The 21,626-nt window shown below is 41.8% G+C and overlaps 2 protein-coding genes across 2 annotated transcripts in view; one reads left to right on the plus strand and one right to left on the minus strand.

Moving 5' to 3' along the window:
• The window catches only part of wasla (WASP like actin nucleation promoting factor a), a 33,442-nt gene extending 23,411 nt beyond the window's left edge, over positions 1-10,031 (plus strand). Inside the window, 7 exon segments of the mRNA XM_028586429.1 lie at positions 2,742-2,943; positions 3,294-3,336; positions 5,496-5,649; positions 8,370-8,485; positions 8,487-9,008; positions 9,145-9,253; positions 9,948-10,031. Coding sequence (XP_028442230.1) covers positions 2,742-2,943; positions 3,294-3,336; positions 5,496-5,649; positions 8,370-8,485; positions 8,487-9,008; positions 9,145-9,253; positions 9,948-10,009 — 1,208 coding nt within the window. The 3' untranslated portion in view covers positions 10,010-10,031.
• An 8,955-nt stretch (positions 10,032-18,986) lies between these two features.
• Positions 18,987-21,626, minus strand: part of lmod2a (leiomodin 2 (cardiac) a) — a 6,814-nt gene continuing 4,174 nt past the window's right edge. The window contains exons 3-4 of the mRNA XM_028585260.1: positions 21,337-21,626; positions 18,987-19,123 (exon numbers count right to left, since the gene is read on the minus strand). The exon at positions 21,337-21,626 is cut by the window's right edge and continues 1,007 nt beyond it. Of these exons, the coding sequence (XP_028441061.1) occupies positions 19,103-19,123; positions 21,337-21,626 (311 nt within the window). The 3' untranslated portion in view covers positions 18,987-19,102. The remainder of the gene's footprint in view (positions 19,124-21,336) is intronic.

The following is a 21,626-nucleotide window of genomic DNA, read 5'->3' on the forward strand; positions in this document are numbered from 1 at the left end:
TCTTCAATCAACTCCGTGGATTTGTGCCTGAGATCGTTTTTTTCCAGTGGCATTCTGACATTTCAGCTGTGAAACATGAGACTAACAGAGGGACCTTGTTGCTCTGGGATATGAATGTCTGTCTCACGTGTTTGCCTCCCCACTCCTCCTCACATGTATTGTTCTTGTCCCCATTTGTAAGAACATGCTCTTTAACATATGCTGTTTATGACGAGCTGAATCCAGCTTCGGTTCAGACCTTTGTTGTCCCTCGAGGGGAATTGAATTGAGTGGATGATCTTTGCTGCTTCTGAAAAGTACAAAGTGAAGTTGTCGGTGGTCAGATTTGTTTTTGGGAAAGAACCCCGAGAGTTTAAGCAGCGAATCCAGCAGCTTTTCTTTCCTGCTCCCAACCTTTTGTCAGTAGAGTCTGAAAAGTTTGATTCTTGAGTTATTTGGAGTTTGAACGTTCTGCACCCTGGTGTTCTTGGCAGGACGCAGGTTTTTCTTGGCAAGCGGATCAGGAGAACAGCGTTTTGGGAAAGGATCATTGGCTGATGTCATATGATGCCTATTAAGCATTAACATGTTTTTCATTGAAGTTCTCAAATGTTAAATGCTGTTAGTTTCAAATTCAGTCTCAAGAAATTAGATTTTTACTTCACTGTTTTCATCACTTACCAACCATACGTACCAAATGATTTTTCATAACTTGAAATACAGAAAACGTTCTGTCAGTACTGTAGAACTACTCCTCTTTAGTACCCAGGCCTACACAGAACCATCCCACGAAGCTCTGCTTGGAAGTGGGGAAACAGCCCCCCTGTCCGTCCTGGTCCTCCAGGGACGGCAGATTTGAGGCGAGCCTGTTGGTCCTGGTCATACCATGGACAGCCAGCATTCATGGGTAGTCCAAGGATTTGGACTGGGATTAGCAGTGGATTAGTGGTTTATGTCGGATGCGGCTGTGGTTTTCTGGAGATTACGAGGAATTCGAGGACTGAATGGTTTGGATGGACTTGAGGAGAGGGACAGCTGCTCGACCTTTTATATTCGAGAAGATGGATCATAAAAGCTCAGTGAGCGAGTTTACAATCGTTGCTATATTGATCCCTCAGGTACCAGAGATTACGAAAGGCATATTAAAGACCGTGTGTCAGAGTCAGCAGGCAAGGGTCTGTTACATTACATTACTACAGTAAAACGCTGCCAGCATCCCCTATAAGATGCAGTCTTCATTACAGCTACAATATCTGGGTATCTACAGGTCTTAAGTCCTTACACATACCTGCAAACTTGTCGCTTTTCGGTGAAAATCGCCATTTTGAATGGAAAAATGTCATCCACGTGAATCGTGTAGATCCGAGACCCGATGCTAATACGGCACCAGTGCCTTAACGACAGTCTATCTACCGGACCGAATAGCAACGCGAATTTCGGTGCCTTATTTAGATGCCACTTAAATGCCTCCGCTTCTTTCTGATGCTCCGAAAACGGACGTTAGAGGAAACTGAAACATCGCTGCACGGGACACTAGTTACGGTAACGCTACACTCGACAGCAGGTAACGTTAGCCTACAGTTAGCTAGCAGTTGGAGTAAACATGGTTAAAATGCTGACAGCGAAACGGTGTAAAAGCGTCTGTATTTCACTGGAGAGGATTCCAACAACAAACAACACAGATGTTGCGTTCACTTGAAATTCGCCTCGCCAGCCTTGTGCTGCATTCAAAGTTGTTGTAAAATACATGGTGTGTCACCTTTTTCAGCCCTTCTGAGTTTGCAGGTATGCTTACAGCATTGACGTTGGTTTAGGACTGCAACTAAACTTTTTCATATTCGACTAATCGGTCGATTTTCTCAATTGATCGAGCACTTGTTGGGTCTCTAAAATGTCTGAAAATGGTGAAAAATGTGGATCAGTGTATCCCAAAGCCCAAGATGACGTCCACAAATTTCTTGTTTTGTCCACAACTCAAAAGATATTCAGTTTACTGTCACAGAGGAGAGAAGAAACTAGAACATATTCACATTTAAGAAGCTAGAATCAAAGAATTTTTTTTTCCCTGCCATGAAAATAAGGAGATTGTGACGTATTCTCTATTCATAATAAATGATAGATCGTGGATTGTACGTGCTGCGAGGCTGTTCAGTCCTTTAGTGAGAAGTTTGTCAGTGCTGCTGTCATGCTTGGAGCAAACACAATTATAAAGCAATTTAAAACATTTCACTTGTGTGTGGGCGTGGGGATAGGTGGGGGGTGGGGTGAGCACGCCGATATGTTTTAACTGTGACCTTCCAGGGGACTGCAGATGAAAATTAGCTTTAAGCTGACTCTCACAAATAAATGGATAAATAAAATGATTTTGTTGTTGTGGCCAAAACTGTTTGCAACATCCCCAGCACAAATTCACATTTCTGTTATTAGTTAATTACTTTTATTCCTACTGGTTTTTATTCAGCGTTTTGCATATATGAATAATAATGAAAAAGCCATTACATTCTGTTATATTAAGCATTTTCTGTTTAACTTGTTGAACCCTATTCAAAAACCCTGAATAGCCTGGTGCAAGAGGGACTATCATGGGATTGTTAAAATCTGAAGGGTTCATCCTCTGAGGAACAGCAATGGGATCAGTGCAAGCTTCTGATTACATGTTAATGTTTATGGTGGACAAGTGGCATTTCTGTTGTCTAGAAAGGACCACGGCTCATGAACGTGTCTCCCTCTATCTCTCTCTCTCTCTCCCTCCCTGCGTGCAGGTCCAGCTCTGCACATGGCCACGGTGGACATCAAGAACCCGGAGATCAACAACGTCCGATTCCACAACTCCCACAGCCACCAGCAGCCATACCACCTCAACAACATGCTGAGCCACAGCGGCTTGAACAGGAAGGACAAGAAGACCAAAAGCAAGAAGAAGAAGCTGACCAAGGCCGACATCGGCACGCCCAGCAACTTCCAGTGAGTCACTTTAAATGTTTATTTTTGTTGGACCAACAGTCCAAAAACCCAAAGATTCTTTTTGTTTATTAGAACGATATAAAATACAGTAGGAAATCTGATCCAGGCGTAACACTCCGCTTTCATGGCAACAGTAAACATGTTGCGTTGAGGTCTGAGAGCGTTCAATGACCACACTGTCTCTCTGACTGATGTCACTCTCACTTGTGTATGTGTGGGTGTGTGTGGGTGTGTGGGCTCACTATTTAGCATGTGCACATGGTCGCCCACGTGCACATGCTAAATAGTTTGCGGTCATTCTGTATATTAATGTGTGTGATCTCACCACATATCTGTCCCGTCTTCTTCAGGCACATCGGTCATGTGGGCTGGGATCCAAACACAGGTTTTGATGTGAGTACCCCCTTCATACACACACACACACACACACACACATTCTAACCCTAATCCTACAACCAAGTCTTAACCCTCAAACAGCCCTTTAAAGTTGTGGGGTCCAGCATTTTGGCCCCATAAAGCTGTCGGGACCCCACAAGTATACTGGACTCCACGAATGTAGTTAAATGAGAAAACACACACACACACACACACACACACACACACACACACACACACACACACACACACACACAGAAGCACAATAGTGACCTGTGTGGTGGCTGCATGATGAAATCACACAATAGGCCCTTTTTGCTTCCTGTTCATATTCCCAAACATCTCGCTGCGTCTCAGAAGACACAGAATGTTCCAGAGAGAACCAGGCTGCAGCCTTGTTAACTCATGAAAGAGTTCACTGCACACTGTAGGAATTAATACATAAACAGATTGAAATACTAATGCATTCAAAACACTGGTCTCTTCTTTTTGCATCACAAAAGGCCTCGATTTCATGAGTAATTGTGGCACTAAATAGAAGGCTGCAATGTCATGTCACAAAAACATACTTCTGCACCTTGTCCTCCTTACGTCGTATTAATAAAGTTGTGTTGACCTGATATTTATTAGTCATTAGGCACCTCATGAAACTGGCTTTTAAACTCACAAACACACTGACTATGGCGTCTCTGCACAGCCACTCCAAATCTGTCACAGGATGAGCTGTCATAAAGCTCCTCTTTGTATTCATCATTATCGATGATGTTATAGCACAAAATAAAGGACTCTAGCTGTTGCCAGTTGTGTTTATACACATACCTGCAAACTAGTCGCTTTTTGGCGAAAATCGCCGTTTTGAATGGGGAAATGTCAGGGTTAGGGATTGGGGTGTATCAAATGGGTAACCTTTTTCAGCCCTTCTGAGTTTGCAGGCATGTATATATATGTATATCTGATATAAATAACTGGAATTGTAAACCGGTCGTATCATTAGTGTTGTCATTTTAAGGTTTGATAAATGTTTGTAGTTGTAAAATGGAGGCTGTTTTGGGAACCCAGAGTGGTTTCTCGTAGCAACCGGAGCTGGCCATGAGTGTCATCGTTGAGTTTGTCCGCTAACGAACATTGCGTTCAGACTGACGGGATCAACGAGCGAGAAGGTGACTGCTGCTTTCCGTTCTCCGCCTTGTTATTGTCTCCGTTAACCCGACTGACCAAGCACGCCGAACGATCCTGAAAACACGTCAGTCACACACCAGCCAGTCCCAGAATGCACTGCAGCGTGACGGAAACAAGAGGTGTGAATGTGTCCTCGGGAAGAGACTGTGCAGAGCTGCACGTTTTTGATTTGATGGAAAGCAGCGGAGTGGTTGGTTTCATTTGTTTTCAGGTTTCAGGCAGCTTGTAATTCTACCTGTTGGCCACCAGGGGCCACACTGACACTGTGTAGTTCATCGTCACTGCAGAGGAAGCACAACCTCACTGCTTTTGTACTGTGGAAAAAATAAATACACATTAAAAACAGAACTCAGGAAAGAGGAGCAGGAAGTAGATTTTATTTAATAAGCCCCAATGAACACATCTCATGTTTGAGAGGAGTCTTGGTGTAATTGTAGTACATTAAGTGGCTATGGCAATATTTTATTTATTTTATTTAACCTTAATATTCTTATACTTGAGTAACTGTACTTCCCAAGTTTCCTCTGACTGCCGCTCTGAATCTAAATTTGATTGCTTTTCCTTGGGCTCCCAGATGTTGACACTGAATTTTTTTACATTACATTTTGCAGCTGAATTTGGCCTGTTAAATTTGAGCAAGTTGAAAACCTATTAGTTCAGTTTAATACATTTGTTTATTGAATTATTTAACATTGAAATGTTGAAATACATGTGAAAATAAGTTAGTTAAATTCAGAGGCAACAAATTCAGATGCCTAATTTCAACACATGAATATTCAGTGCTAAAAATTCACTGGCTTTTTAATTTCAAAATCCGATGAAACCTATTTACTTCCATAGCTTAAGTGTGTGTGTGTGTGTGTGTGTGTGTGTGTGTGTGTGTGTGTGTGTGTGTGTGTGTGTGTGTGTGTGTGTGTGTGTGTGTGTGTGTGTGTGTGTGTGTGTGTGTGTGTGTGTGTGTGTGTGTGTGTGTGTGTGTGTGTGTGTGTGTGTTGCAGCTGAACAACCTGGACCCTGAACTCAAGAACCTGTTCGACATGTGCGGCATCTCTGAGGCTCAGCTGAAGGACCGAGAGACGTCTAAGGTCATCTACGACTTCATCGAGAAGAAGGGAGGCGTGGAGGCCGTCAAGAACGAGCTGAGGAGGCAGGGTGAGAACCTGCTCGCGCTCTCTCTCTCTCTCTCTCTCTCTCTCTCTCTCACACTTTTGACGTGTCAAACTGATCTTAAATAACAATGAAGCGATGCAGCATTTAATTGTTTCACCAGGATTTTACTGCAAAACAACACAATTTTTTCTAGGCGTCTCTAATGTAGACATTGTGTTGACGCACATTTGTATTTAAGTCGGTAATGCACATGTTTTTAATTAAGATTTTTACATTATAACAAAACTCTAATCAAAACAAAATAAGTCAAACATTTCTCACATATCCACGGGAAAAATCGATGTGGGCAACACACCTGTCGCAATTAGTCCACACTTACAGTAAGTAAACTTTGGCTAACCCAACACATGGTTGCCAATGAAATGGCTCCAACACTTTGTCACCGTTTTGTTTTTCTGATGTTTTTACATTTCTGACAACATCAGATAAACTGTGAAGGAGTGATTCCATCTTACAACCAATACAGAATCAATCAAATATGGCATCTTGTTTTTACAGCATTTGATGACAAAATATCTAAAATATAAGCATAGAACCGATTGGATGCTAATTTAAAATGTTCATGTGTCACTGAAACAATAATATACAAATACATACAGCAACATAACAAAAACATAACCCTGCTGTTATGACTGCAGCTTTTGCGGTTTTACTGAATGAATTGTGTGCTTTTCTTGGTATTCGTTCACCATCTGTTCAGATAAAAACAAAAAAAACTTTTCTTATGAACAAATTTGAAATCCCCTCACAGTTTCATCTTGAAGAATCGTTTCCTTCCTTTCTCCTGTAATTTTTCTGTCAGACAGTAGACTTGAGGTGTGCACATGAAACGAGATTCTCTGTCAGATGTTTTTTATTCTTTGTGACAGACTCTTCTTCATTCATTATTCATGTTAACCTCTGCAGGTTTGAAAGCAGGAGAGAAATGTGTGGTGTGATCTGAATATGAAAGGGTTTGTTGGCTCTTTTCATGGTGCCCCAATGATTTAAAAAAATCAATCGGATATCAAAAATCACAATTGGAATCTTATTGTTTATAAGTGGTTGTTTTGAGGGTGTTCTTAAATTTTTCTTGGCAATGAACGGACTTAATTTTGACGACTACAATGAGAATGTTTTTCTAGTAACAAAATGTTGTGGCTTTATATTCATACATGCTGTTTAGAGATGCAACTTAAAATTAATTTATTATACATTAATCTGCTGATTATCTTCTAGATAATTTGACTATTAATGTCAAAAAAAGAGTGTCAGGAGTAGTGAAAAATGTCCATCACAATCCCAGGTTAACATATTGGAACGGCTTCTTTTTTCTAACAATCCTTTTTAAAAGACCAAATGTATTCAGTTTGCTATCCTATATGCCAATAACAATCCTCACATTTTACAAGCAGGAATTAAAGAGTCTTTCCTTTAAAAAATGACTTTATCAATATCAAAACCAGCTTCCCCCACAAACTAATGGGGAATACATTTGCCCTTGGATAAATTAGTAAATAATCAATTTTATTCTTAAATGATTTGAAAGAAATACTTACACATGAACCAGCATTTGCGCCTGAGCGTGTATAAAGTTAGTCCTCCACTGAACAATGTTGTCAGAAAGACAGAAGTTTAAATGTCAGCGCAGCAACACACAAACAAACCACTCCGTAGGAAGAATGGTGAAAAAAACACAAATCAAACACTAATAAGGCTGTGTATTGGCAAGAGTCTGGTGATACGATATGTAACATGATACATGGGTCACGATTCAATATATTGCAATATATTTCAATACTGTGCGTAAGGCAATATATTGGGATTTTTTTAAAGTATAATTTTAGGAAAAGAAGGAGTCAAAGAAGTTTACTTTAGGTAAACAATTCATTACACAGAAATTCACACAGTCTGGGATTGTGGTTCCCAGGTTCTTAGTGACCACTTTTTTATATGCTAAAGTAGGCCAAAGTTCAGCCATAGCTATGTTGTTAGCTTCTAGCAAAACGTCAGGCCCTGCTAGGCACTGTTAGGCAAGGACACTAGTGTGTCTCAGCATAGCCATCTAGCAGTAGGGGGTTCAGACACAACATAAACGTGAACCACTGTCTTACGTGAATATTTTTTAACGTAAAAAAAGTATGACCTACTTTTAAAAGGGTGCAAGTTACAGTAAGTAATTTTTGTATCACATGGCATTTTCTGTAAGGCAGGGAGGCTGATGCTCAGCCATGCTGTGATTAACTGCGATTAGGTCTTCTAATGTGTTATTACCATTTATATAACATGTAGTATTACAGTTAAAGCCCTGAAAAAAGGTTTGGTTCATTACATACATTACATTACATCTATGTTATTTTGTCTTAGTGAGGAAAGTCATGTTTAGTTAGGAAAGTCTGGTGGCTTTAGTGTCTTCCACATGGTGGAAGGAAGGTATAAGGTGGAAGGTATTCAGTGTATTACTAATTCAACAACGGTATCGGATCGGTATCGGGTATCGACAGATACCCAAAGCCCTGGCATCGGAACCAGGACTGAGAAAGTCTGATTGGTGCATCCCTTATTAAACTGCATGTAAACAAGTTCTAGTAGAAACCCAAAATTCAAGTATGAACTAAGAAATGGCCGTGCTACGGGACCTTTTTAAAGGTGTGTGATGTCATCTTAAAGTGTATAGGTACACCCTGATCTTGTGTCTTTTGCCCCCCCCCACCCCCCCGCAGCACCCCCTCCACCCCCTTCTCGTGGCGGCCCCCCTCCTCCTCCTCCCCCTGCACACAACTCGGCTGCACCCCCTCCTCCTCCGCCGCCATCCAGGGGGGGGCGGGGAGCCCCTCCTCCTCCCCCCTCCTCCGTCCAGAGCCCCCGCCTCAGCTCCTCCTCCTCCGCCTCCCTCCAGACCAGGAACTCTGGGTGCCCCTCCTCCTCCACCCCCTCCCACCCGGGGAGGTCACCAGCCCCCTCCTCCTCCCCACCATCACCACCAACACCACCACCAGCCCCCCCCTCCTCCTGCTCCGTCATCTCTGCACTCCTCCATCGCCCCCCAAGCCCCGCCTCCTCCGCCTCCCCCACTGGCCCTGCAGTCCCCGGGTGGCGGTGGCGGCGGCGGCTCCGCCCCTGCTCCCCCACCTCCGCCTCCTCCTCCCCCTCCTCCTCCCGGGCCCCCTCCCCCCCCGGAGCTGGACGGAGGCGGAGACTCTCCTCATTCGCCGAGCCCTGGCGGGAAGTCGGCGCTGCTGGAGCAGATCAGAGTCGGCGCTCAGCTGAAGAAGGTGGAGCAGAACAACCGCGCGCCGGCCTCCGGCGTGGGACGGGACGCCCTGCTGGACCAGATCCGACAGGGAATCCAGCTCAAGACCGTAAGACCAGCGCGGAGTCTGATGCCTACCATCACATCCTTCATCTTTTATCTTTTCGTGTGGTTTATTTGGTCAAAGAAAACATCTAGTCGCAGCTGTAACAACCAGAACTGGATGGGTTTGTGTCTCTCTTCAGGTGCCGGATCAGCCAGAGTCCGGCCCGCCGTCGTCTGCTCCCACCGCGGGCATCGTCGGCGCCCTCATGGAAGTGATGCAGAAGAGGAGCAAAGCCATCCATTCCTCAGGTAACTGCTGCCAGGCTGTATTACCCGCCACGGGTGCTTCTTACGTGGACCTTTTTCCCAAGATACTCCGATACTTAAGTGAATAGTTTGAAGACTGATACCACTCTCAAATTTGTATAGTAAATATGAAGCTACGGCCAGGAGCCAGTTAGCTTAGCACAAAGACTGGAACCGGGAACGAGGTAGCCTGGCTCTGTCCAAATGTAACAAAATCCACCTTCCTGCACTATTAAAATTCAGTGATTCCGAATCCATTAATCCCACAATGGGGAAACTCACATTGAATGTTGTTCATTTTATCTATACAAAAACCAAAGTGTAAAACGAACATATTGGCAATTCAACAAATCGGTAATAAAAAAAACAACTGTTCATAATTCCAGGCAACCAGCGGAAACTCAGTCACTGGTCCTCCCCAATAGTCGTTGAAATATAGATTTTTATATTTCAGGTTTTGCCCTGATTTACTTTACTTTCGCAGACATGAGGTTGGTATTGATCTTCTCTTCTTACTCTCGGCAGGAAAGCGAAGAGGAGCATTTCCCAAAAGTCTAACTTTTCCTGTACGGCAGAACTATATTCCTCGGTGTTATTCTTCTCATCTTTTCTTGTGTTTTCTGACCGGAGTTGATTTTTATAAAAGTTTTTACTCTCTGGACGCTCTTTAATGTCTTTTTGTGTTTTCTTTTCCCAGACGAAGACGAGGATGATGACGAAGACGAGGACTTTGAAGACGATGACGAGTGGGACGACTAGTGAAGATTTCTTTACCCAGGTCCCCCCCCACACGCACACCCCGCCCCCTCTCTGCACCTCCCGCGGACACTAAAATATCTTCTAAAAATCTTCCAGCATCCGACTAAAATTGTAAATGTTGTATGAAGTAGCTGCGTATTTATTTTTGCCTTTTTTTTGCTTTTTCATTTTTTTAAGATTATTATTATTATAAATAATCTGTGCAATACCTCATCTGTTAAATCTGCAACGTTCGTCACACATCCTCATTGTTAAAGACGTCCTGTCATTAGAAAGCACTTAACACCGCCATCAGCACAACGTGGAGACGCAGCATTTCCTTATCAATAATCAATCATATAAAACACTAGCTGCTCCACCGAGAGGAGTCTTCACGCGCTATAAAAAATATATTTTTTTGCGTTCCATTTCTTCATGTTTTCATTCCTCGAAAGAAAGTGAAAAGGGAGACGTGCGTGCGACCAAACAGGCGGGATCCTCTTTGTGTTTGACAGCGGTCGGTTTAAATGCGAGATAACACTATTTTCTTACTGTGCTTCTTTTCGTACCTCCGAGTTTCCTAAAATATTGTAGTTTAGTCGTGTTTATTTTTTCTTTTTTTCTTTTCATAAATCCTTTGACCAAAATGCGGCAGCCGCGGCGGTGGCAGCTCAGTTGCCTCGTGGTTTTTCAACTTTTATTTTTTATGAAGTTAAAGCCGTTTATTTGCACACAGTTTATACAATAGTTCGGTTTTGTGTCTTTTCGGGTGAGCGTTTGTCGAGTCGTTTTTATTTTTTGTTTCAAGCAGGTTACGGGTGACAATAGACACTTTTAGAAGGTTTTGCGATATTTTGACCTTTTAAATGGGACTACAAATATGACTGACGTCTCACTTTCTTTGGCTTTATACAAATACATGTCGACACGCATTGACCCGCACACACACACACACGCACACACTGTGGCATTTGTGAAATGATGGAAGTTTTGTTCTTAATGTCTAGTTGGTTGTTGTTTTTTTTTGTTGTTGTGACATCATTCCGTTCATTTCCAGCAGGAAGAAACATCCGCAGCGCTCCGGTCGGTATTTCAAACAAACACATCATGCAAAGACACTAAAAGATACAAAAATCATTCATCCTCTTCCGCCCTTCACTTAACAAACTATAATTTTATGCAATGCGACTGTAAATGCCTCCTCACGGAGAATGATAAAAAAAAAAGAAGCAAATAATATTAAACCAAATGTGGCATTTGCAAGCAGCTTGTGGGTTGGCGATGCCTGTGATCATCCGTCTGCAAACGGAGAAAAAAAGAAATAACCGACCGCTTGTTTTAACTGTTCGTGTTAAGAGTTTTTACCGTCCTCCAACGAGGCTTAATGCTGCATCGAGAAGCCGAGATACTGACAGTGAACCTGTGAAAAAGGGTTGGGTGGGGGTGGGAGGGGGTGTCGATGAGAATACTAAATTGTATACTTAAATAAATGTTAATATTTACAGAGAAAATTGTCTCTTGTTCTTTGTCAAAGTAGTTAAAGTGCTTCAGAGAGGATGCTGAACTGAAGGTCACTAGCACTTTGTTGTTTTTGCAAACTACCAGTTCAAACGTTCGCAATTAGCGTCGCAATCTTGATTACAGTCAGATGTCTGAGAGAACTGTTTGTCTGAATGCTTTTTGATGCTTTTGTTAGAAATTCCTCTTTACGAATGCATGTTTTTTTTGTTTTGTACATGGAAAATAGCAGTGTGCCTATGTTCCTACAGCCATATGTTCCCACATTTCTAAGAATGTTTTCAAAATTAGGCCCTATGTTCCCACATGTACCTTTTTCATACATTTGTATCAGAATTCATCCCCCTAACCCTGAATGCGAGGATAGGGCTTAAATTAAAGGGAAATGTAGGAACACAAGACCTAATTTTGAAAATGTTCTAGAAATGTGGTAACATACAGTAGGGCTGTGGGACCATTGGGCTGTGGGAACATAGGGCTGACCCCTGGAGAACAATGGTTCAACCAGACTGACATTTAAAAGGGCAGAAAGAGACAAAGAGGAAAAAAAAATCAGCAGTCATTGGTGAAAGAAACTGGAAGCTTGGCATCAATGTGTGCAGATTTAAATAAAAACCGCTTCCTGTTTCAGTCTCAAGCGCACAATAATGCAGCCTATAACAAGATGGAATTAAGCTCTTCAAACTTTTCAATAGACATAACAGAAGGTTAGTCTGGGGTAAGTCTCTCTTTGCCAGTCCACACAGCATTCCAGGATGGTTTATTAGCATTTCTTTAAACCAATCACAATTGTCTTGGTCACCAGTCACCGGGAAAAGTTGGGCTTCAATAATAATCAATAATTACTGATGCTTTTCTGGACTGGATAACTAATTCAAAATCCAAGTTAAAACCGTATTCTCCCATCATGCAACACTGTGGTGACAGACTAAATTGAAGTTTTAATCATGTAATTCTTCTTTTGGGGCCCAAACATTCAAATGTAAATAAAACATTTGGTGTCTGAATTTTACTGTTTTTATCTCTTTTAAAATAGTTATTATTGAAAGAAGAAAAACACCAATAGAACTGATTCATAACTATATATTTGTTATGTGGAAGGTAGCAGGTCAAGTTTGAGGTAGCAGGTGAAAGCAGGTAAGTGATGGTTTTAATATTTAAAGCTGCGTAGAGTTTTAAAATGTCCTGCTTTGGCACCATGTGGCTGTCTGACACAACCACGTGACACTTAAAACATGTCAAACTAAAATATAGTTTTGAGTATTTGTCTCTAGGTTTGGTGATCTCTGTCGGCTGGTTGGTCTGTACTTGGATTGCAGTGAACAGACGTTCGTGGTCCCCAGAGGGTGAAGCTCAATGACGTTGGTAATCTCTTGACTTTTCTTGTTATTAATAGCCTAGACTTTCTAGGCTATTAACAGCCTCTTTCCGACCAAGTAGTTACAGGAATGTAGTTCTAGGAACAGTCCACCTCTAAACAGTTCTACTAACTACTCTCCCCCAAAACTGGTTTTGCCATTTGCATTCGCACTGGCCAAGTGGCCATAGGAACTGGTAGGAGGGGTAAGGGAGCGACGCAAGCACACCTACGGTCTTTATAGCGTCGTCACTTGACTTTAGCGCTACAATAAAGAATAAATAGAGTTCGAACAGCGGCGTTGAAAGACTAGGCTGGAGTAGAGAAACCGAAGATGGAGGCTCCAGCGTAATATGATCCTAATTTATATGATGGAAGAAGATAGAAGAGCAGAGCGCAAACGGGCAAACAAAACGACGGGTAAGTTTAACTAGCGTTAACAATTAGCTGGTTGAATGCGTGATGTTTGTCTTATGAGTTAGCTTACGTAGGCGAATTGCAACAGAATATGTGCTGTTTGTGTTTCAGACGTTGCTAGGTCACTAAGGGTTCCTGTGTGGGAAAAGAGCCTGCCCTGAAGTAGGAGCTGAAAGAGTTACAGGAACTGCGGTCAGAGGAACTTAAAAATCCCCAAATTGGTCCAGTCGGAACAGGAGGAAAAAAAGGGTTCTAGGAACTGCAAAAATCCCTCCGGTCGGAAAGCGGCTAATATCTCATCTAGCGCCATCATCGTGGCAGTTTGAATTTCTCCGACACTTTAGTTTATGAACAGAGACAGATGGAGTACTATATTAATCGCAGTGGAAAAGGTTACTGTTACAGCAGCTTAGAGCAAGTAAAACAAATCAAAGATAGTGAGCAAATAAACTAGCCTCAACAATACTTACAATACTAAGAAATAAACGGACTAAAAGTGCAGGTGTGAAAATGCCCCTAGTCTTTATCAAGAAAGAGAGAAACCCGAGAATCCTTTGTTTTAAAGAAGAAAAAAACCTATTCCTCAGCTCTGCCGACGCAGTACTTAAAGGAATACTTTACCGAATTCAAAACCAATTTTCTTTATTTTTGGATTCTTTGTTCACTGTGGAGGCATGCAAGAAATCATTTCTCTTCAATAATTCAAGGTAACTGATATACAAATGATTCAATTCATATTTATTTATAGTAGAGTTATCTCAATACACTTTACAGATAGAGTAGGTCTAGACCACTCTATAATTTACAAAGACCCAACAATTCCATTAATTCCCCCAAGAGCAAGCATTTGGTGCAACAGTGACGAGGAAAAACTTCCTTTTAGGCAGAAACCTCAGACAGACCCAGGCTCTTGGTGGGTGGCCATCTCCCCTAGCACCTTGGGGGTATGATGAACAGTGGCAATTATTGTAACAACAAAGATAATGAAACTATGACTAGAAATAATAGTTGTAGCCGTTCAGGGCAGAGCAGGACGTAGTAGGGCATAGCAGGGCGCTGAGCAGTACCACAGCGGCAGCTGCAACCATGATTAAGTTGCCACCCTAATCCAAGGAAAACTGCGAGGCAAGAAAACATAAGGACTCTGGGGAATAATCTCCCCGGAGCTAACTTAGTAACAAGCGTTACTGGGTCATGGATGCACACAGATGGAAAGAGAGAGGAGAGAGGAGCTCAGGGTGTCAAAGGAAGTCCCCCGGCAGTCTAGACCTATAACGGCGTGACTATGAGCTGTTCCAACGCAAACCTGAGCCAGTCTATAAGGGTTGGTAGATGAATCTGACTACTATGAAGAGATGCAGAGAAGGTGTGCAGCTATACACCCTCCCCCGCCGGTCTGGGCAAACGCTCTTTTCGCGAAATGATCATTTTAAGGGTGAAGTATTCCTTTAACCAGAACCATGTGTGTTAAAAGGACAGTCCGTTTTACATACATTTGTCCTGCTTAAAGGATTACTAAAACCATTCCTCCCCCCCCCCCACCTCTTCCCATTCACAAATATGTGCAAGGCATGAATTTAGTGTAATAAAATTTGATAGGAACAAAGCTGTGCAATCCAAATCCTAACCCCCACCCTACCCGTCCACACCTTCCATTTTATATATATATACTAATTCATAAATGTGTACACGTTTGTAGTGACTGTACCCAGTGTTATGTCAACCAGCATGAAAAGGTTTGAAGATTTGTACATGTACGTATCTGTGTTGGGAGAGTATTCCACTGACATCTGGCCACGAAAGAAAACCCTAACCCTTTTTTCCAAAGGAAAGTTAAGACGAAGAGTTTTAGGTTTTGATTTAAAGGTCTCAATGGTCCGATATCAGCAGGGAGGTTTTCCAGAGAGAGAAAGGCCCTGCTGACTTCTTTTTAACTCAGGAGCACATGATAACTGGAAATTAGTTATGGACATAATATACACACATGGGGCGTGGGCCGAGATAGCTTTCGTGCTTGTTTTGACCGCACTTCAGAGGTTTAATGGCGATAACATTTATCAATTATTTATCAAAGGTCACCAAGACGTTTGTCTTGTTTGCCAAGGTATATGGAAAGATGTAAATTCTCTGTAATATGACTCATATTCCCATGAAGTATTCAGTTCTGTTGAAGTCACACCTGCTTTGAGTAAAATAGATGGATAAGTATTTAGTATGGATAAAAAGAAAAAAGCAGGACCTGAATAACTGCTTTAAAAATCTATATCATACCTGCAAACTAGTCGCTTTTCAGTGGAAAATCGTTTTAAATGGGAAAATGTCATCCACGTGAATTGTGTAGATCCAAGTGTTTATTGGGGGGGTACAAAATAAAATGTGTCACCTTTTTCAAGTATGGCAAAATGAAAGCTATAGTCGCATTCCAATTCAAATAGATTTTTTTTAATCAATAATCAATTAAGTTCCCAATAAAATAGGCTCTCCTGGGCTGGCTGACCGATGCGGTTGCTATGGAACACAAAGTACGTATCGTTAGCCTACGCTAGCAGCTAGCACGGACTATTTATTTTGCTTAACGCAAAAGAGAGACTCACAATAACACAAATAAACTAACCAATCAAGGCAGCGGTAGAACAGCAACTCCTGTTTTATGGCTTCGAAGAGAGCAGAGATAACTGCTTCAGTTCCCGGTCTGTCTGACAGCGAGGAAAGGCGGTGAAAATATTCTAAATATGAAGTACACTTAAAGGGAAACGTTGCAGATTTTAAATCAGCTCTGTGTCATGGCTGGGACCCACCACGACGACCTACATCTCACAAGACACTTGATGTGTCCCTTGATGAAGCTGACGAGCGAAAGCTCCAATCGCAAGGCTTCGAGAATATCGATGTTGATCTGAACGAAGGGACCGCTGGGTTTCTCTGGTACCGTCAGACCACCGACTCCAAGCACGCACTCCATGATCTGCAAATCTCAAACAAACGATGAGGAGTATCAGGCCCTGCAGCGGCAGAATTATCAGTCAGTGAGCGTTAACGTCAACGAGGCCACCTGAAGTAACCCAGTGTACCTGCGGTCCATGAAAGAGGCAAAATGCAAAAGAAAAACGCTAAAGCATCACCCTACTTTTCAACACATCTGCTGTCGAAGAGTATGAGAAGGCCGGTGTTAATGTTATCAAAAGAAATCTCAATGATGGCACTAAAGGCTGCATTGAATATGTATGCACCTATTAATAAGTGAAAGCATGTGTCATGGAAGCAGAATTCTTAAAGGGTTATTTCTGGGTTTTATCAAATCCGCTTATAAAATTGGTTCATAAGTGATTAAGGTGAACAAAAATCTCTGAAATTGGTCCAGTATTTTATAACCGGTGTAAGCGGCAGCCGCCACCGGGCTACAATGTAATCACATGGGGCGGGTGTGCATCGTCAATTTCCATCCACTAAAAGGGCTGTTTTTGCCACTGGCAGGCTCAGATTATTATTCTAAGTGGCCAGTGATGTGGCCAGGTTGGTCCAGTGGGTGGAGCGGGCGCACATGCTGAGAGGTTTATGCCTTGACGCGGGGGTTCCCGGGGTTCAGGTCCACCCTGTGGCGCTTTCCTGCATGTCTTCCCCCTCTCTCTCCCCTTTCTCACCTAGCTGTCCTATCGATTAAAGGCGGAAAAGCCCCCCCCCCAAAAAATACAAAAACAATATGAAAGGATCCCTACAGAGGTAGACCTTTTTTGTTAAAGAGTAAAATCCTCTTTGTTTAACCAGAAATGGCTCTGTGATCGATATCGCTAAACCTACCATACTTTATTTAAATAAACGGTACATTTAGCGTTTATAGAGCCAGCATATTTTCACATGTAAATGGGTGAATTAAGGGTTTATGTCAACCCAACCGGATTGGTGATTGTTGGAACAATGAAAAGACGAACAAAGATGGCTTTTGATAGTTTTGCATGTGTTTCTGTCAACTTTGAATTACATGTTTTATGATGATAAAATTACTGTTAATTTTAATGTAGTCTGGTGGATCTTACTCTTTAACGAAGGGTCGACCTGTGTAGGGATCCTTTCAGTGGCAAAACAAACACTTTTAGTGAACGTAAATTTAATTGCCCATTAATGTTATATTGCTGCCTGTTTGCCGCTTCCAACTGGACCAATTTAAAAGATTATTGTAACCATCTGTCACTCAGACACAAAAACATAGTAACATATGGTTGAAAATAGGGTGTTTAACAATGTTAAATCATATTGGTTATGGCCAATCTTTTTCTTTTCTCTCATACCTTTTATATAAAACAATGTAAAGAATTATATTACAGAAATACTAATGGTAATGTAAAGTATCAATGGTATATATACACTGTTAAACATGCTATCAATGAAATCAAACTTATTTCAAATGGTTGTTTTATCTACAATTTCAACAATGATGTTAATGAATAATTGAATATTAAGGCTCTGTATCACTTTATTTAGCTTTTCAATAAAGACAACTTTGCATGTGAAGTGGGTTTGCTTAAGTAACCCTATACAATAGAAACTTGACTTGTGTTTTGTGCGTGCATGTGTGCATTCATGTGTGTGTGTTTTGCTGGACAGTAAGCTGCAGCTGCTGCAGTCAGCTCATGTAACAGTATGTAGTGGAGTTTAATCCTTCTGTGAGCGCCCTTTATTACAGAGTTCTTTGAAGTCACCAACATGTCAAGCTTTTGCATGAACTGTAATGATGTCTTTAAGAGGTGTCATGCGTTACAAGTGTTTGAACAACTTGCTGATGTGCGATTTACAATTTGCAATTCCCTAAAGAAACTTTACTTTTTTTCTTGATAGCCTGGTTTACACAAGTAAAAGAAATCTGGCCTTGCAAGTTCCATTAAAGGCAGAGAAAAAAAAATGTCTATCCTGCAGGTCTTCCTCATTTAAATACAAATTTCACCGGAAGTTTTGACATAAATGAATCTCATAAATCTATGAAACGGAGCATACTGTGTGGACTCCCACCAGAGTATTAGACCCAGACAATTGAATCCAAAAATGAATCCCAAGAAAGCAGCCTTTTGGACTAAAGGAAACAAAAAAAAAAACGGTATATACTGTTTGTGATCATCACTTTTCATTTAAGAAGTGTGGAAAGCCATAAACAACTTACCGTCTTTACTCGTCTTGGTCGACCCAACTTTGCAAGTTGTGGAGTGTGGAACCCCATTTCCGCCAATGTGATTTTAAAAAAAGTCCTGTAATCATAATAAGGAACTTTCTCAAAATAATAACTTAGTTTCTTAAAATAATTACAAGTTTTTCAATATTTTGAGAAGCTAACTAGTTATGACTTGCAGGAGGAAATGGCCTTTCAAAGTGTGATGCTTCGACATAAAAACTAAAATCTAACCAGCAGTTTTGAAGAAAATGGAAAGAAAAGAGCAGAACCACCACGCCGCTTGTGTTATCAAGGTGCAAGAGCACCTGAATTTTAACCAAAGTACATTCATCTGTAAAACATCTTTTTGATTCAGAGTCACACGAAATCTGAAGAATGACGGTTATGTAAAAGAGAAATGAGCTGCTGAAAAACCTTTCCTGAGTTTAGTTTTGACGAACATGTAGACTGAGTCAGAAGATACATTTTATTTCTCTACACATCAGAATTCACAGTCTGTTTCACACAGTAACAAAATACAACAATAACGTCTGTACAGAAACGTACAGAAATGCAGTCTGCTGCTGCTTCGCTAAGTGACAAGTGACATTTTAGTGTGGGAAAAAAAATGAAATATTTCAATACAAAGTGAGAAGTGTTCAGGTGTAATGAGAAGGTGGGTTCAGGCCTGTGACAGATCCACCTGAAACGACAAACATCACACACGTTAAGTTATGACACATTTGAGACTGATAGGTATTTAGCACAAAAAAAAGATACATTTTAAAACTGGACTGGACTGAGGACACCTGGCTTTAGTCTTTTGTCTGTCTTTCAATCAAAGAAAACCTCAAATAGGGACTTCCTGTCTCTACTGATTAAAAAACATTTAATCTGGTTGCTTTGGAATGGCCTGACTTTATGATCTGTGGCTGACTTAGTTAGGGTTTGTTTTCAGGGGATGCATTGTTTTTCTTCCTGACTTTTGGACCTTCCTGTTGTCATACTGGCTCTGTTTCTGGCTGTTCTCGTGGACCATTTGTACAGTAGCTAAGAAAAGAAATGCACTGTAATTTGTGTGTATTACATATATTTCTTACCATATTATAGCTTATTATAGAATATTATAGGTCATAAAACAGGTGTTTCAAGCGGGGGGAGTGGAGTTCGTGTCCTGGAAGAAGTTAAGGGGAAGACACAAGACTTTCACCCAGGAAAATGGTCTTTGTGTCCCGGGAGTACCACTTAAGGGGACCGGTGTTTTACCCCCAAACCACAATCTTTATTCTAATCTTAACTAGTAGTTTTGGTGTCAAAAAGTAAATGTCATCACCCATGACGGTCACCTTTTGTCGGCTAAACCTAACTGTAACAGCCGCTGAAACAACCATCCCCTCACGGTGCACTGTACCCGGTTCACGGTCACCTTTTTTTTTCGGCTAAATTTGACCGTAAAGACCGCTAAACATAATGGTCATGTGACCGGTGGTCACGTGACCAGTCGGCGGTCGCCGTAATTTGGCAGGATATCCTACGAGTTGTTGTGCCTAATGGTGCGTTCTTTTTGTCCACCGAAGTCGATCTACGAGTCGTTTTCCGGAGTTACGAACCGGAAGTTGCAAATAGAACGCCCCCGAGGTCGTATATATACGACTCGTCAAGTCGTCTGAACTCAGAGGACCCCGAGTTCACTTTCAAAGATGGCTACGTCGTGCATCACACGTAGTAAACATTGTGGTTTTCTACAATTTTAAGCACTTTTGTCTTTGTTGTAAACAAATGAAGTCGTACACATAGCACTGTATACTGCTACCTATAGGCATGTCTCTACAGTCTTATTAGGAGTTAAACATAGTGCTGTATACTGCTACCTATAGGCATGTCTCTACAGTCTTATTAGGAGTTAAACATAGTGCTGTATACTGCTACCTATAGACATGTCTCTACAGTCTTATTAGGAGTTAAACATAGTGCTGTATACTGCTACCTATAGACATGTCGCTACAGTCTTATTAGGAGTTAAACATAGTGCTGTATACTGCTACCTATAGACATGTCTCTACAGTCTTATGAGTTAAATAACGCCTGATTAGTTATTTTGTAGCTTGTGCAGCTGAAATTGGCTAGAGACGCTCGGTTGCTATATGACAACAAATGGCCGAGTCTTGAGCAGAAAGCAGAGCAGTAGCCTACCCGCGGTTATTCGTTTTTTCGACACGGATGTGACGTCACACTCGAGCTACTAGTTGCGATTACAAGACAAAAAGAACGCACCATAAGTTTTCCTTCGATGTCATGCGAACTCGTTCATTAGAATGCATTGACTAAAGATATGTGGTCGAACGCTTCCCAGGCTACCACGACAGGTCGTTGGAGTGATCGGATCACGATGCGTCTTGGTGCTCGTTTACACTTGTATTGACCCCTGTCCAATCGCCCAAGACACATTTTAAAACCAAGTGTAAACAGAATTCAAATAACATCTGATCATACCATCACAATGGCCCTGTTTGTTGTCCAAATTAATGTCATGAAAGCTACTCATGAAACTCATTTTGTTAGCAATATCAAAAGTGTCCTGTTTGTCCTTCACTTTGGTCCTTTAAATCTCTTTGGACCAACTACATTGTGTTTAGGGTTCCCTGAACCCCCCTTGGGAAATCTAGACAACACTCATCTGCTCTCTTCCCAGCAGCCATCGTTCTTATCAAACAGCAGTGAAGAAGTCAAACTATTTATAAACCGACAGAGAGTCGAGGAATGACAGAGGCTGTCGTCTGGTGACAGCAGGCGTTCACTCTGGGGGGGGTCTAATAGCTTTTTGGAGGCTAAATTATGTCTGTGATGCTTTCACTCAAGTGAAACAAAATTCCTCAAACACAGATGAGTCAGTGACGGCCCACCAAGGAGTCTTACCCTTTTTAACGCCCCGATGCTGCTCCCGCGAATCGCCGCCATCAGGTCGTCGCGGCTTGACGTCTGCGGCGGCAGATGTGGCGGTCCGTCTCGTCTCTTCTGCAGCGATGGCTTCAACGCCTTCTTTAGGTCTTTGAGAATGTCCGCGCTCTCCTTTTCGTTGGCGCCGTTCTTGAGCTTCTTTGACTTTGGCTTCCTTTGGTTTGACTGAGTCTTCGTGCCGTTCGAGCCTTCGTGTTGTCTGACCATTTCGGAGATCTTCCTCGTTGGCGGCTCTAAAGACAGAAGAG

The sequence above is a fragment of the Perca flavescens genome, chromosome 8 (genome assembly GCF_004354835.1).
Source record: "Perca flavescens isolate YP-PL-M2 chromosome 8, PFLA_1.0, whole genome shotgun sequence".
NCBI classification, from domain to species: domain Eukaryota; kingdom Metazoa; phylum Chordata; class Actinopteri; order Perciformes; family Percidae; genus Perca; species Perca flavescens.